General features: G+C 37.0%; 1 protein-coding gene across 1 annotated transcript in view; it reads left to right on the top strand.

Moving 5' to 3' along the window:
- Positions 1 to 14,527, top strand: part of LOC123674531 (acid sphingomyelinase-like phosphodiesterase 3a) — a 214,802-nt gene extending 200,275 nt beyond the window's left edge. Inside the window, exons 8-10 of the mRNA XM_045609426.1 lie at positions 5,786 to 5,898; positions 10,048 to 10,229; positions 11,674 to 14,527. Coding sequence (XP_045465382.1) covers positions 5,786 to 5,898; positions 10,048 to 10,229; positions 11,674 to 11,896 — 518 coding nt within the window. The 3' untranslated portion in view covers positions 11,897 to 14,527. The remainder of the gene's footprint in view (positions 1 to 5,785; positions 5,899 to 10,047; positions 10,230 to 11,673) is intronic.
- Positions 14,528 to 14,597: the final 70 nt, after the last annotated feature.

Below are 14,597 nucleotides of genomic sequence, written 5' to 3'. Positions count from 1 at the left end.
GGAAATCGGTAATGTATGCCGGTAATTCCAGTTAAAGAGTTCGGGTTTTCCTATTTGCGTTCGACGAGGTTAAGATAACGAGGCGTGGGACTGGAAAAAAATGCCACTTATTGTTGCGCTACCGGGATCAAACGATTCCGGGGTCTTGGCGGAGGATTTTCAGGGTGTGTGTGCAAATAGAAGAAAAATAGAAAGCGGGGGAAATGGGTTTGGAATTTTGAAAGTAATTAACGAAGCCGACTTGCATGAATTTCTCACAAAGTTTAGTAATTTAAGAATTGCTTCTAATACCAATAATGATTTTTTGAACAAATTGTGTATCAGCCTGGTTTATGTGAGAAATTATATTTCATTATACACTTGTAAAGAGGTGTGTCCTTAGATAGACTTATTCAAATTATTTCGGACTCTGTCATCATTCGTGGAATTGTTGAGCAATCGTTTTCTGAACTAAAAAGTTTTTCAATAAGAGGTTTCATTTTGATTTTGAAAAAAACAATTATTTTTTAAGAGAAATCAATGGATTTTTAGTTCATTGTGAAGTGAAACATATGCCATCAAAGATGGAAAATGATATTAGCCAAATGGACACCACAGCCACGGTTCTAACACCATATCCTTTACATGAAATTTTCCATGACCAATTCACAATTACAGTTGTTCTTAAGCTACTCACATGGTTTTGATTCTTCACATCACTAACTTGCTCCAACGCTTAAATTTTTCCACCAGTTTCACTATTGCTGGCCTAGAATGTGCTTCACGTCGACACGAAATTTCTACAGTTTTTCAAACTGCGATTCCAAAATTTTCAACATTTTGTAATAAATTATGGCAATTTCATTGCATTTTTGAAGCGTTTATTGTTCCATTTTCAGAAACGATATAGGCCAAGAAGCTCTAGTTGATAAGCAACTAGATGCAACATAAATCTTTTACCATATCTGCACCATTTTGAATGCACTGTACTTCTCATGCTCGCATTATTCTATAAAGTAGTTATTATATACCATTTTGTGAAGACCACATATATTTAATTACTGTTATGTGTTCTTCAAGGGAATAAATATGGCATAAATGAACGAGAACTAGAAAGTTCCTGACTTCGAGTCAGTGGTTTCTTTATTTTATTGAAGATAATAATAGCACAATTGAAACGGCTTCAACAAAAAAAAATCCTTGATTACTTCTGCTGTTGAATATGTTATCGTAAGTAATTACACAAGTGCATCAAAATTACCTTTAATTTTGCATGACAGCGTGTTGTCATAAAAACTGCACGAGTTCATTTTCATTTTTGGAGAAAGAGCCCGACACCGAAGGTGGAGGGCTCTTTCTCCAAAAATGAAAATGGCCGAATGCAGTTTTTCAAAGAAAACACGCTGGAATGCGAAATTATCCGGTCATTTTGATGCACGAGTGTAATTTGGTGGAATATTTCCCGAATAAACTGTTACATCACTTGTCAAACTGATTTAGAATGGAATTGCCATAGATTCGAACTGTGTAAGATGCATAGAAACTATGCATCTATGAACAGAACAATTATCGCAGAGCTGTTTCGCTTCGTACAATGCAATTATCGCTGTAATTTTCGATAATTGTTCTCCATATACATAGAATTTTTGACAAGAGGGAAATATTCGCTGTAATTTTCGATAATTTTTCTCCATATACAAAGAATTTTTGACAGGAGGGAAATATTCTATTAGATATAAGATCTGAAAATATAGCTAGTCACTTAAATATTGATGTGCCTGTAACCTTAATTTTTTTTTCTCTAAAATAATTAAGGTTTGGTTGATTTATCAGTGAATAAGTACAGCAATGGTTTGTATATTTGCATTGATTCTCAACAAACTAAGAGTGCTTGTTAACAAAGTGGTTCTACCAAATCCGCGAGATCCACTGCTCCCTTCCAAAGCAGTCAAAGCACCATAATTTTTCTCACCTTCAGTTGGCCCAATTCACACCCAAAGCGGGCCTTAAATTTACCACTAGCAAAATCCATCAGCGATCACAGAAAATCTCGACAACAACCCTCAGTTCACGGCCGTCTCGATCCTCTCTCACCTCGTCGCCCAATTAAGAACGAAACAAGCCGTAACCTCACCACCCCCTCCCCCTCTCCTTCGGGCCAATTACTGCCGTCGTTTCTCAGCATCGAAAGTTGGCCGCGTCCGAAACCGCGGCCAATTTTTCCATCTCCGGGTCGGGCGTTCCGGCTGATGGATCGGCGGGATCCGGGTCTGGCATCTAATTTGGGAGAGGGATCGAGTCGAGTCCGCGCGGGGATTTTTCAATCGCCGAATTAACCCGGTCCTTTATTGGGGATTGCGGATTGAAAAATGTGCGGCCCGGGAGCCGGCATAAATTTTCCGATCGGGCCACGAATTTACGGCCGCAGTAGAATTAGCTTCTGTTATTGCTACTGTTACGGTGCCGGAGTTGTTTTTCTTACGTTGTCGCTACGTCGAGTTAGCGGCAGTGTTCGAATCTGATTAATTGTTAATGTGCTGCTCGTCGATTGAAATTTGGCTTCGTAAATTTGGGTGCTGGGGAAATTGCTGAGAGTTCAAGACTAACGGGTTGCTTGAAAGTTATAACAATAACTGTTAATCGTCTGAGCAACAATCGATTTTTTTTTCAATTGGGTCACAAAAGTGGGCTAGGTTCCTGCAGATGTTTTACACGAACCAAAAATGCTTCTAAATAATCGAATAAAGAGTTTTTATTTATCCGCAAGATAATCTTGTGGCATTACATTTTAAATATGATTTCTGGCATATGACCGCCACGGCTGGCTCGGATGTAGTCCAATCTGGACGTCCAATTTTCGATGACTTTTTCCAACATTTGTGGCCGTATATCGGCAATAACACGGCGAATGTTCTCTTCCAAATGGTCAAGGGTTTGTGGCTTATCCGCATAGACCAATGACTTTACATAGCCCCACAGAAAATAGTCTAGCGGTGTTAAATCACAAGATCTTGGAGGCCAATTCACAGGTCCAAAACGTGAAATTAGGCGATCACCAAACGTGTCTTTCAATAAATCGATTGTGGCACGAGCTGTGTGACATGTTGCGCCGTCTTGTTGGAACCACAGCTCCTGGACATCATGATTGTTCAATTCAGGATTGAAAAAGTTAGTAATCATGGCTCTATACCGATCACCATTGACTGTAACGTTCTGGCCATCATCGTTTTTGAAGAAGTACAGACCAATGATTCCACCAGCCCATAAAGCGCACCAAACAGTCAGTTTTTCTGGATGTAACGGTGTTTCGATATACACTTGAGGATTAGCTTCACTCCAAATGCGGCAGTTTTGTTTGTTGACGTAGCCATTCAACCAGAAGTGCGCTTCATCGCTATTGGACGTAGAGCGCGATACATATTCCGCACAGAACCATTATTTTCGAAATGAAATTGCACTATTTGCAAGCGTTGTTCAGGCGTGAGTCTATTCATGATTGCCAAACCAAACTGAGAATAAATCATTTGACAGCTGTTAAATCGGTCACCATCTTGAAGAGTATTGCCAACTTAAAGTTATATACCTCGAAAAAAAAACACCCGTTATTAGACTGAATATTCTGTAGAAATATGGATTTTGAGAACGAACGATTAAATAGACAGGGCAGAAAAATATGAGAAAGTTTCAAAAAACTATCAATCAACATAAAATCAATAGGACATATTCTAAGACGCATCACGAATATTTCGTAGAAAGAATAGAATGAAAAAACTCCAAAGTGAATAGTTGCCCATAACCCCGAGTTTCTAAAACGACAAGAAATTGATTGATAGCCAGAGACAATACGTAGACACTCTCCTGATCATAACTCTCACTTTCCAAATCCGACACCAGTTGCCCACTCTCCCCTCCCCATCGTCCCTAAACAATCCCAATCCTTCAAAGTCAAATTACGGCTCGAATTCAACTTTGCAACTTTGGCCGTTAGGCATCACCATCATCCATAACCGTCGCCATTTATTTATGAATATGTTACCGCTCATAAATAAATCAAAAGAGGGGAAAACGCCGGCGACGCTAGTCAAGAACCGTCACGACGCCGTCCTAATGAGCTGCACTCGGAGACGCGGGCGTCGCGATGCCGAAATTAATCAAGTTTTCTATTAATCTTCATGAAGTGAAACGCGAAGAAAACTTTACAGGGGATCCAATAGCGACAAGATTAATTGAAATTCTTATTGCTAGACGTGGATTGTTATAGTTTTAAGACGGAGATGTCTTCGCCAATTGGACGCTCCTCCGTCTGCGAATAGTTGAGAGTTGGGAGAATAGAGCGGAGTGGAAATTGAAAAAAAAAATTATAACGATCTCATCGAGCTAAACGAATTATACCCTGTGACTATATCAGTGTATTGCATCAGTAAAGGTTAATAGAAGGAGCTTCAATTTGTTTCTTATGGTGGATTTATGCACAGTGCCTAAGAACTAAGGACTAAGAACTATGAACTTAACATAAGAATTCAGTGGCGTTTATGCACTCTCTTGTTAGTTCTTAGTTAAGGCATGCGCACGTGCTCTGAATTCTTAGGTTTAGTTCTTAGTTCATAGTTCTTAGTCCCTATTTCTTAGGTACTGTCCATAAATCCACCATAACAGTTGGCTTGCTAGTGTTAGTTCTTAGGAAACGTGCATAAACGCCCTCATTGATTTGTTAACGTTCAATTCTTAGTGCTTAGGTTTAGTCTTAGTTCTCAGGACTGGTGCATAAATCCACCATAAGACCTAAGAATTGAACGCTAACAAATCAATGAGGGCGTTTATGCACGTTTCCTAAGAACTAAGAACTAACACTAGCAGGCCAACTGTTAACTAAGAACTAAGGGCTCAGGTAAAATATAGAAGTGCGCTGCGCCGCATAAAATTTCAATATTAACGAGAACCAATTTCTATTATTTTATGTTCTTTATTCCTGTTTATCTATCGATGAAAAGTATAAGGTGTATTTGAAAAAATCAAATTAAATTTTTTCACAATAAATATCAACGTCAAACATCGAAGTATAGAAAAAATAGAAAGTAGTTCGAGCACCAGCGCATGTCTTAACTAAGAACTAACAAGAGAGTGCATAAACGCCACTGAATTCTTAGGTTTAGTTCTTAGTTCATAGTTCTTAGTCCTTAGTTCTTAGCTACGGTGCATAAATCCACCCTTAACAGTTGGCCTGCTAGTGTTAGTTCTTAGGAAACGTGCATAAACGCCCTCATTGATTTGTTAGCGTTCAATTCTTAGTGCTTAGGTTTAGTCTTAGTTCTTAGGACTGTTGCATAAATCCACCATTAGCAATTTGCTAGATTTATATAGAAAATAATAATAGCAGTGTCGTAAAGTCATGAATATTTAGGTGCTTGTTGAAATTTTAATTTATGTGAAACTTCTTTGGGATTTCGCATATAACTTTTTGCTTCAATATATTAAATGTAGCTTCTTGAACACAAATCTGAGCTGAAAATCCACATAAAATTCCATCAGGTGCATGTTTATTTGTCTAATGTCAAAAGATGTAGTGTTCAAAAGTGACAACTGTCTGGATAGCGGTCTAGTCAAAATGAAACCTCTTATTGGAAAATACTTTTCAATGGGATCGTACAAAAAGCTTTATGAGCAACAAAACGAATGAGAACTACCGAACTCAATCAATAATTGTCTTTGATTGGTGAAATAAATTTACCGTTCTCCATGTATTGATGAATTTCTATTATTTCGAAGATATTTTAATGATTATTACATTCTTTAATGTTTTTCACAGGTCATCCAGCCTCGTGGGCAATGTTGGCACCAGCGCTGACTCCAAGAAGAACAGCGGATGGACCAAACAACCCAGGCTTGAGATTGTACAAGTTCAATCAAAACACTGGACAGGTGAGTGAACTCTAAAGAGTTAACAATTAGCAATTAAAAAAAGGATGGTCTAGTTTTGCCTTACAGTTCTCTTACAACTACGGTAGGTATCTAGATCGCCTAGCTCCTAACGGAACAAGAAATAACTATAATATCAAAATACGACAAGAGAGCTCAGTTTTTTTTTTCTTGGACAGTTAGGGTATGGAAACCTTATTTTGATGTAACAAATTGCATCCTGAGAAATATAATTGTAGAAAACTTGATTCTCAATTCAATAGAATTATTCCATACATAATTCCATATAATCTAGATGGCATCTCAAGTATCGTCAATTATTTAGGAGAAACATAGTTGTGTTTTACAAGGTTTTATTACAAGAATATAATCAAAGAAGCTGATAATTACTTTTACGCAATCACCTGAAAAATCAAACTTTCCTCAACCGCGTGAAACGCTGAAGCAACCTCCCACCCCCGCCCTATTCTTGAGGATCGAAAGCCCCAAATTTTATCGAAAATCAGGGCGAAAATTGCGGGCCGGAATCCGGGAACGGGTCCCGCTAAGTGCGAGTGGAAAATCCGGGAAAACCGTTTCTATTATTCAGGCCGTACATTGTAATGGAATTTATCAGATGGTTCGAGACGTTTCTCTATTTTAGGGGCTTTTTTGGCGACGAACTTTCTTACAAGCTACGCCATTTACACGGCTGAATATTGCAGGAGTCCCTGCAGGATGAATTAGTTATGGGAGGCGGTAGGGGAGGGGGTTGTCGTCCGAAGATTCGAAAGAAAATTCGGAAGATCGAACTTCCGGATTTTAAGCCGATCGGAGCTCGGATGGGAGTCTAAAAGGTCAACACGGTCCGGAAGCACAGCAGATTTTGTTTTACAACGGAGCAATGCTCAAAGATCGAAACCAAAGGATGTTTTACGAACGCTTTAGGACTATTTTGTGCATCTATAAACACAGAATTGCTTGACGCACATAAAGAACAGATGTTCTACGAAATGTGCATTAACAATTTTACTAGATTGTCAGTGGTTTCCTCCTTTTATTGTCCAGTTCTTTTCCAATGAGTCGTTGAGGTTGTTCAACTAATTTTAACTGGTTGGATTTGAAGTTAAATTCTGAATATATGGTGGATTTATGCACCGTAGCTAAGAACTAAGGACTAAGAACTATGAACTAAGAACTAAACCTAAGAATTCAGTGGCGTTTATGCACTCTCTTGTTAGTTCTCGTGCTCGAACTACTTTCTATCTGTTCTATACTTTGATGTTTGACATTGATATTGATTGTGAAAAAATTAAATTCAATTTTTTCGAATACACTTAATACTTTTCATCGATAAACACGAATAAAGAACATAAAATTATAGAAACTGGTACTCGTTAATATTGAAATTCTATGCGGTGCACGCACAATTCTATATTTTACCTGACCCCTTAGTTCTTTGTCAACAGTTGGCCTGCTAGTGTTAGTTCTTAGTTCTTAGGAAACGTGCATAAGCGCCCTCATTGATTTCTTAGCGTTCAATTCTTAGTTCTAAGTTCTTAGGTTTAGTCTTAGTTCTTAGGACTGGTGCATAAATCCACCAATTAAAGGGTTACCACTAACAGGTTCTAACTTGAATAGCACGCTATTTGGGCATCTGTCACTTTTGAAGCTGTCGTCTTTTAACATTTGACAAGTGAAAAGGACGTCATAACTAAAAATGGAAGAATACATACTTCATCGAAAAATTGTAGTCGCATGTCCCAAAACTAAAGCAGTTTTGGGTCGTCGTCAAGCACCTTTTCGGCCATCAACAATGAAATCTGGTGCAAAAATTTGAGCTGTTGAGAAAAATTAGTTATTTCAAAAATCGAAACCGTTTGTATCGCTCAAAAACAATTGAGAATTCTGACCGAGTTATTTCTCGAAGAGGTGATCAAAGTTGGCCACCGAGATCTTGTGATTTATCATCTTCAGAGTTTTTTTTTTTGGGGGGGGGGCACCTCAAAGATAAGACCTATGCCAATGCCCCACAATCGATTCAAGACCTTAAACATGGAATTTGAGAAGTAATTGAGGCCTTTAGCTCAAATATGCAAATTGGTCATGAAAAAAAACCTCTTATTCAAAAACTCTTACCAAGTTTCTTCTTTCGAGTTGAATAATTCTTGAGATTTTATTATCATTTCGGAAGAAAAAATGTAGGGAAAGGAATAAAAACTTCTCAAGAAATTGTTATTTTATTATTTCATGTTATAATCCATCACAATTTCAAGAGGGCTCCCAGAAAGACAGTCGGTATGAAACGCACAAGTGACAAAAAGCTTTTTGTGTACATTTTACGTGTCGGCAGTATGTTACAAGTAGCCAAATTGACGAATAGCTAGTAAAATAACGTCTGTGTAACTTGCGAGCGTCCGTCTAATTCGAGAATCATGTCCTGCAGGCTCCCGGATGAAAAATACAGCGGCGTACGGGCGGTGCGCCGACGAACGAGGGGTAAATGATGGCTTTTTAAGTGGCGGCTGTCGGTCCTACACTTTTCCCCGCCGCCAGCAGCAGGCGACTTGTTGCAATTTGCATCCGGACAGGGCCGATCCCACGCCGTTTCACGTGATGAATTATTCCCGTCTTTGCGGCCCCCTCTAATCGCTGGGAAAACCGCGGAAACCGTCAGGGTTCCGTCCGATCCGATTTTTCCAGATGGGAGAGGGGAGAAGGGGATACCCGATAGCCGCCGGGGTCGGCGAATCCTACCAAGTTTACGTCGGTGACTTGGAATCGGCTCATTGGGCATTTACGACTTAATAAATGAGTGGGATCTCATTTGCGAGTGTAAATAATGTGGATAGAAAACGTGGTGTGGGTGGTACCCTTTATCTACATGAAAATTTTTAACGTTACATTCGATGTTCTCAAGGCGAAAAACGGTATAATATATAAAACAATTATAAATGTTTTTAAAACCTCAGAGGTCTTCGAAATATTCTCTACAGTTCTTCAATTATGTCGGCAAACTATTTTACATATGTCACAGAAAATAGCCAATTCAATTTAAATAAGATTAAAACACTGATATGAATTCAATTCAATGTTATTGTTACTGATGGGTTACAACCAAAGAGCCTCTATTTTCATATGGTTGTCAATGATGCTTAGTTATACTTTGATCGAAGCCAGTATATCGCTAATCACATTCGATGACTGCACGTTTCATTGTCATTATATTCGAACCTATAGATATATTCTGCAAGTCATATTTTTTCATTTTTCTTTGTGAAGGCTCAATATGAGTATTGATCAGCAAGGTCCCAGCTTAAATATAATTAGTGTCGGAATATCAAGGAAACAAACGATATAATGTATTTTCTGAGCTATAAAAACATTTTTTATGAATCTTGAAGCTTTTTAAATCCGACACTGCATACTGTCCCATCCTTAATACAGGTGTTCCTTATTGGAGGTACAAAGGAAAATGAGAGACTCCTCAGATAATTTTGAAGAGAAAAAATCCTATAAACCATACCAGTTTATCGAATATTTATTAATCTCCGCTATAGATTAGGTGAATAAGTACAAAAACTTATAATTTTTCTTAATAATTTGGATTTTCTTGACGATTACCAGAGGATGGATAGAAATTTCTTCTTCGAAATCGGCAGCAGATATGACAAATCTATAACAAACCAAAAAATGTAGTACTGGACCAAAGTTCACGGTTACCAGAGGATTGTTAGAAATTTTCTCTTCGAAATCGGCAGCAGATATGACAAATCTATAGCAAACCAAAAAATGTAGTACTGGACCAAAGTTCACGATTACCAGAGGATTGTTAGAAATTTTCTCTTCGAAATCGGCAGCAGATATGACAAATCTATAACAAACCAAAAAATGTAGTACTGGACCAAAGTATCCTTTTATATTTTTTCAAACTGCCATTGGTCCTCCAAAAAAAAGTTCTGGAGAGAATAACAGGACACTGTTCCAGAAAAAATATCACTCTGTAGATTTGCATTCGTAATTAGTATACCACATGATGAAAACTTCAAATTGGAATATCTATAACGAATTTGAGTTAAATATCTTGTGAAGGCGCCAAAAAAAAAGTAAAAAAGGCACTATATCTTATATCTTCCTTACTGCAACACAAAATGACACTGTCTCCTGTTTCAGATCTTGGACTACACCCAATATTACTTGGACCTCACCACCGCCAACCTGGATAACCAAGCCAAATGGTCCGTCGAGTATAACTTCTCGGCGCATTACATGATAAACAACATCACGCCTTTGGCCCTACATAATTTAGCTGAGAAGCTGTCCAACGCCTCTGGCGATAACCCCACCTTTAATAGGTGAGCTGAATTACTGGTCCGCCACCGCTTTGCATAAATCCTTGTCGCGTCTCCCTCTGTCTCTATGTGTGTGTGTGTGAGTGTGTCATTAGGCTGTTTCACGACCGACAAACAATCTGGGAGGAGCAATAATTATTGCCGTTCGTGTATCATCCGAATGACGGTTTGTCCGGTTGGGAGAATAGTTCAATTATTGAAATAGATCTGAGCTGGAAGCACGGCACTGAGTCACGTCGAGTTTTGGGACGAACAGCACGCACTGTGTGTGCTTTTTGGTATCAATAATGAAGATAATGTTTTTTCGATGCTAATTTCTATATGTTTTATGTTTTTAAAGGCTTTTTTTGAGAAACAATGCCTTCTTCGTGCATTTCTTCATCTTTTGTAACAGGACGAGAAGATACGTCATATAGGTCCATTCTTCTCACCTCCGGTTTACAAGATTTCACTGGAATTATGAACTTAGCTGCTACCTGCACGTTCTCTTAAATAATATTGAGCCTACAAGAAAAAGTATCAGGAGTAGAATAAAACCTAAAGAGCAACACTCAGGTGGAATCTCCCTGGGTTGGATCATTCCAAAAAGATTCTTCGAGACTTTGATACTGCGAGATCTCAGCAGTATCTGGATCTTAGCAAGAATATGCTACACCTCTTCACTGGACTGCAGCCTTAGGAACCACTTCATGAGAATGAGCCTTGCAGAAAATGACGAGTGCAGATTCTGTGGGGATGAGAAAGAAACTCCAGATCACCTGCTGAAGAAATGCCTCGCCATCGCTAACCAACGCAAAAGTGCCTTGGAAAAAGACTTGTAAAGGTGAAGAAGTAACCTCCTTGAAGCCATCACCAGATACTGCAGTTCATTAGAAATGGAGGGCGAGCTGAAGAATATGTCGACTAATGGCGAAAAAATTTCTGATGAGGGCCACAACTGACCATAAGGGCCCCTCCTAAATCTACATATACATCTGAGATAATTCTATCAGTGAACAGCCTGCACCTATGTTCACATTGTCTGTCCCATCTTGTAAACCAGAGATGAAAAAAATTATATTTAGCGACCTCAAGCTGTCTATTATAATTATTTACGTAAAGTTGTCTTCAGTGTGTTCAAGGCTAATGGCCTCCCTAAACTCAGGCGTGTCTCCACTGCTTCCAAAAGTGACTAATGCCGCTTAAAAACTTGTTCAGCTCTTTAGCAATACGAAAGGGTTGGAAGTTCAAGAGAGTTGTATCGTCTTTTTACGATCTGCCATTATTTTGTCATGCTAAAACCCCCCTAAAGTTTGTGGCACTCATTCACTAACACCATGTGTATATGCTCTTGTGGAGCTAGATTGTTTCAAAAGAACGTTAGTCCTATTTTTTCGCTCGGATTAATATTATTTAGAACTTTTCTGATCTCATTGGGAAACATGTAACATTTTCCGACCCATTTCAGATACTACAGGGCCAACTCGGTGAGGTTCCACAGCAACCAGCACAGCTCCTGCGACGCAACGTGCGCCCACGCCCACTACTGCGGCATCACCAGGTTGGACTACCAGGAGCACGAGCACTGTCTGAAGACGGCCGCAAGCGTGGTAGCCTCCTACTCCTTGACCAGCACGCCACTGAACTGCTTCTCGTTACTGTCCCTTTTCGCGATATTCAAGGTGCGATAAGAACTTGCGCGAACTTGACCGGTTTGTGCATGTGTGCAGAGGCTGATCCAAAGCCGCAAGTTGGCCAGTACTAACAGGTGGTGGAGGACAAAGACCTGGGGTTGTGTTTGAAGTTGTGAAAACGGTTTTTCCAATCTCGGAATTTCCATTGTGATCTCCAAAGGCTTCTAAGATTTTTGCCTTAGTAATCTATTCACGTGAATCGAATGAAAAGTTTCCGGAATTGAGGTTTTTACATTTTAAGAGGAAAATGATTAAATCATCCAAAAATTAATGAATCACGAAGAACCATTATTAATATACTGACTGACATAATACACTAAAGTACTGCATATGAGCATATGATAGAAAATAAGTAGAAAGAAGAAAACAAAAATTTCATTTCTAATTTCACTTCGATTTAATTCATGAATTTTTTTAACGTTTATATTAATATCTAGTTATTGTTAGCCTCTCTTTACTTTGAATAACTTATTGAAATTCAATTAAAATTCCAAGTCATCTACCCGAAGGGATTCATATTTTAGCGAATGTTATTACTTATAAATTTGAAAATCCATATTCCAAATGAAAATTGAAGCACCAACACCAATCAATAACATTTTTCAATACGAGGTGACTATCTAAACTAAGTTATTAAAAGTTATAAATTGTAAGACACAAACTGCACAACAAGACAAGCAAAGACTAAACTACTGAGCAATATAAGGTACTAAATAGATCTAATATAGGCCTGATTCACATACACAAGTACCCTTTGCTAAGATATTGTTCTTCAATAAAGATTTACAAACAAAATCCCGGAAACTTTTCGCTCAAAAAAATGTACGCAATGTAAAAACTGTATATTGTTAATTTTATATTCCAACAATATTTAAGTTATCATTCCTTATTCCCTCTAAATTTTTTGTATTTTGCTGCTTTTTATTTCCTCCGATTGTTGCTTAAAATGAGACAAGAGTGAATGCAATGAAATAACGTTATATGTTGGATATTTTTATATGACTATAGCTTATAATGTATTATACGAAAAAAAATGTGTCAACGATGTCTAAATTTTGTACATATACTTAAAATTACGAGTTTGCAGCCGTTTAAAGATAATTTATTTTCAATAATGTACTAGTGTAGGATGATATAAAGTTAATTCCGTCGTAGATTAGATGTTTATGTATTTTTTTTTAATTTTCTAATATCACAGGAGAGATCAGCTCAAAATTTATGTTTAGTTCGACACTCAATTTCTTCTGGATTTTTTTTTTCATTACAAAACGTATGCATATGTAGGGTGATTCAAAAATAAATGTATCTACTTTCTAAACGGATTCCTTAGCTTTTTGTACGAATATTATACATTATTTTCTCTAATTTACTGAAATTTTATCAAAATTAATAAAATATTTCAATAAATATCGTTTAGTGATTTTTGGATTAGAATGTTGGTTGGCAGTACTGTTTTATGTATCACAAATTTGACAAATAATAGATAAATCTATGACAGGAGAGTTCTGAGTACCAACATAAATAAGAAATATTACCATGAAACCTGTGAAACTGAGATCTTTCCGCACGATTTGGTATGGTAGAATGAATGGATTTGCAACAGAAAAAGAAAATTATATTACAAATTATCATTATTTCTAGTTTCAGAATCCCCTCACAAAGTGTAGTTATAAATCACCCTGTATATTGATCAATATGTCAAATAAGCTCAAGTTTAAAAAAAATTTTCAAATCATAAAAATGTAATAACTAGAAAAATCTCTCATCATTTTTTATGATCAATTTATCAAATTCCAATCAAATAACTAGAAAAATGCTACTTGATTCACCAACATTCGAAAATAAATTTTTTATTTATTCTCCAAAGGAAAATTTCTCAAAAATTTCAAATGCGATCTATTCTCATTATTTAATTTTAATCTTTTTGGTTTGCATATTTGGAACGCCTGTAAATAAACAGACTACGATGCTGCCAAGCAGATTGTAGCAAAAAGTGAACGAGATATTTGTAGCTTTTAAATATTGTGTGATATACTTTAGGTGTACATCTTTGATATTTTTATATATTATTTGGCATAATGTACATAACAGCTGAAAGAATTATCGACGGATATTGTAAATATTTTTCGGGTGTCCCCAAACCAGGTAACACTCGATTTGAGGCCCACTCGACAATGTAAAGTTGGGTGAGAATTGACCAAAATTTTATCTGTTACGTAACGTGAAATATACTCAAGAACCCTACATACTTCATTGTCTATACAGAACGACTAACTCTTACATGTTTAGGTGTGCCTATTAATAAAGAATATACTTCAATAACTTTATATACCTATTGAATATTGAACAAATTTTACTTTGTAAAGTTTTAATTGAAATATTTTCAAAGGAAAATTCAAGATAGGCCTTTTTTGGTATATTTTAATGTAGAACTAACTTTATCGAATGATCACAAAATCGGGATGAATCTTGAATTTTCTTGTATGTTATTTGATTCTTAGATAGCTAATTATTTTCTGTTGAAACTTATAACAGATTAATATAACCATATAGCTAAAATGCCATACCTATGTGAAATTAACTGTTTTAATGTAATGATTGTTGAACAAATAAATTATTTTCAATTTCTACCACTGTTCCACCTACATTATTTCATAAGCATTTCCAATTCGGAGGATTTCCCCTACTCAAAGAAAAA

The sequence above is a fragment of the Harmonia axyridis genome, chromosome 3 (genome assembly GCF_914767665.1).
Source record: "Harmonia axyridis chromosome 3, icHarAxyr1.1, whole genome shotgun sequence".
Classification (NCBI taxonomy): Eukaryota; Metazoa; Arthropoda; class Insecta; order Coleoptera; family Coccinellidae; genus Harmonia; species Harmonia axyridis.
This window is presented reverse-complemented; position numbering and strand designations above follow the sequence as displayed.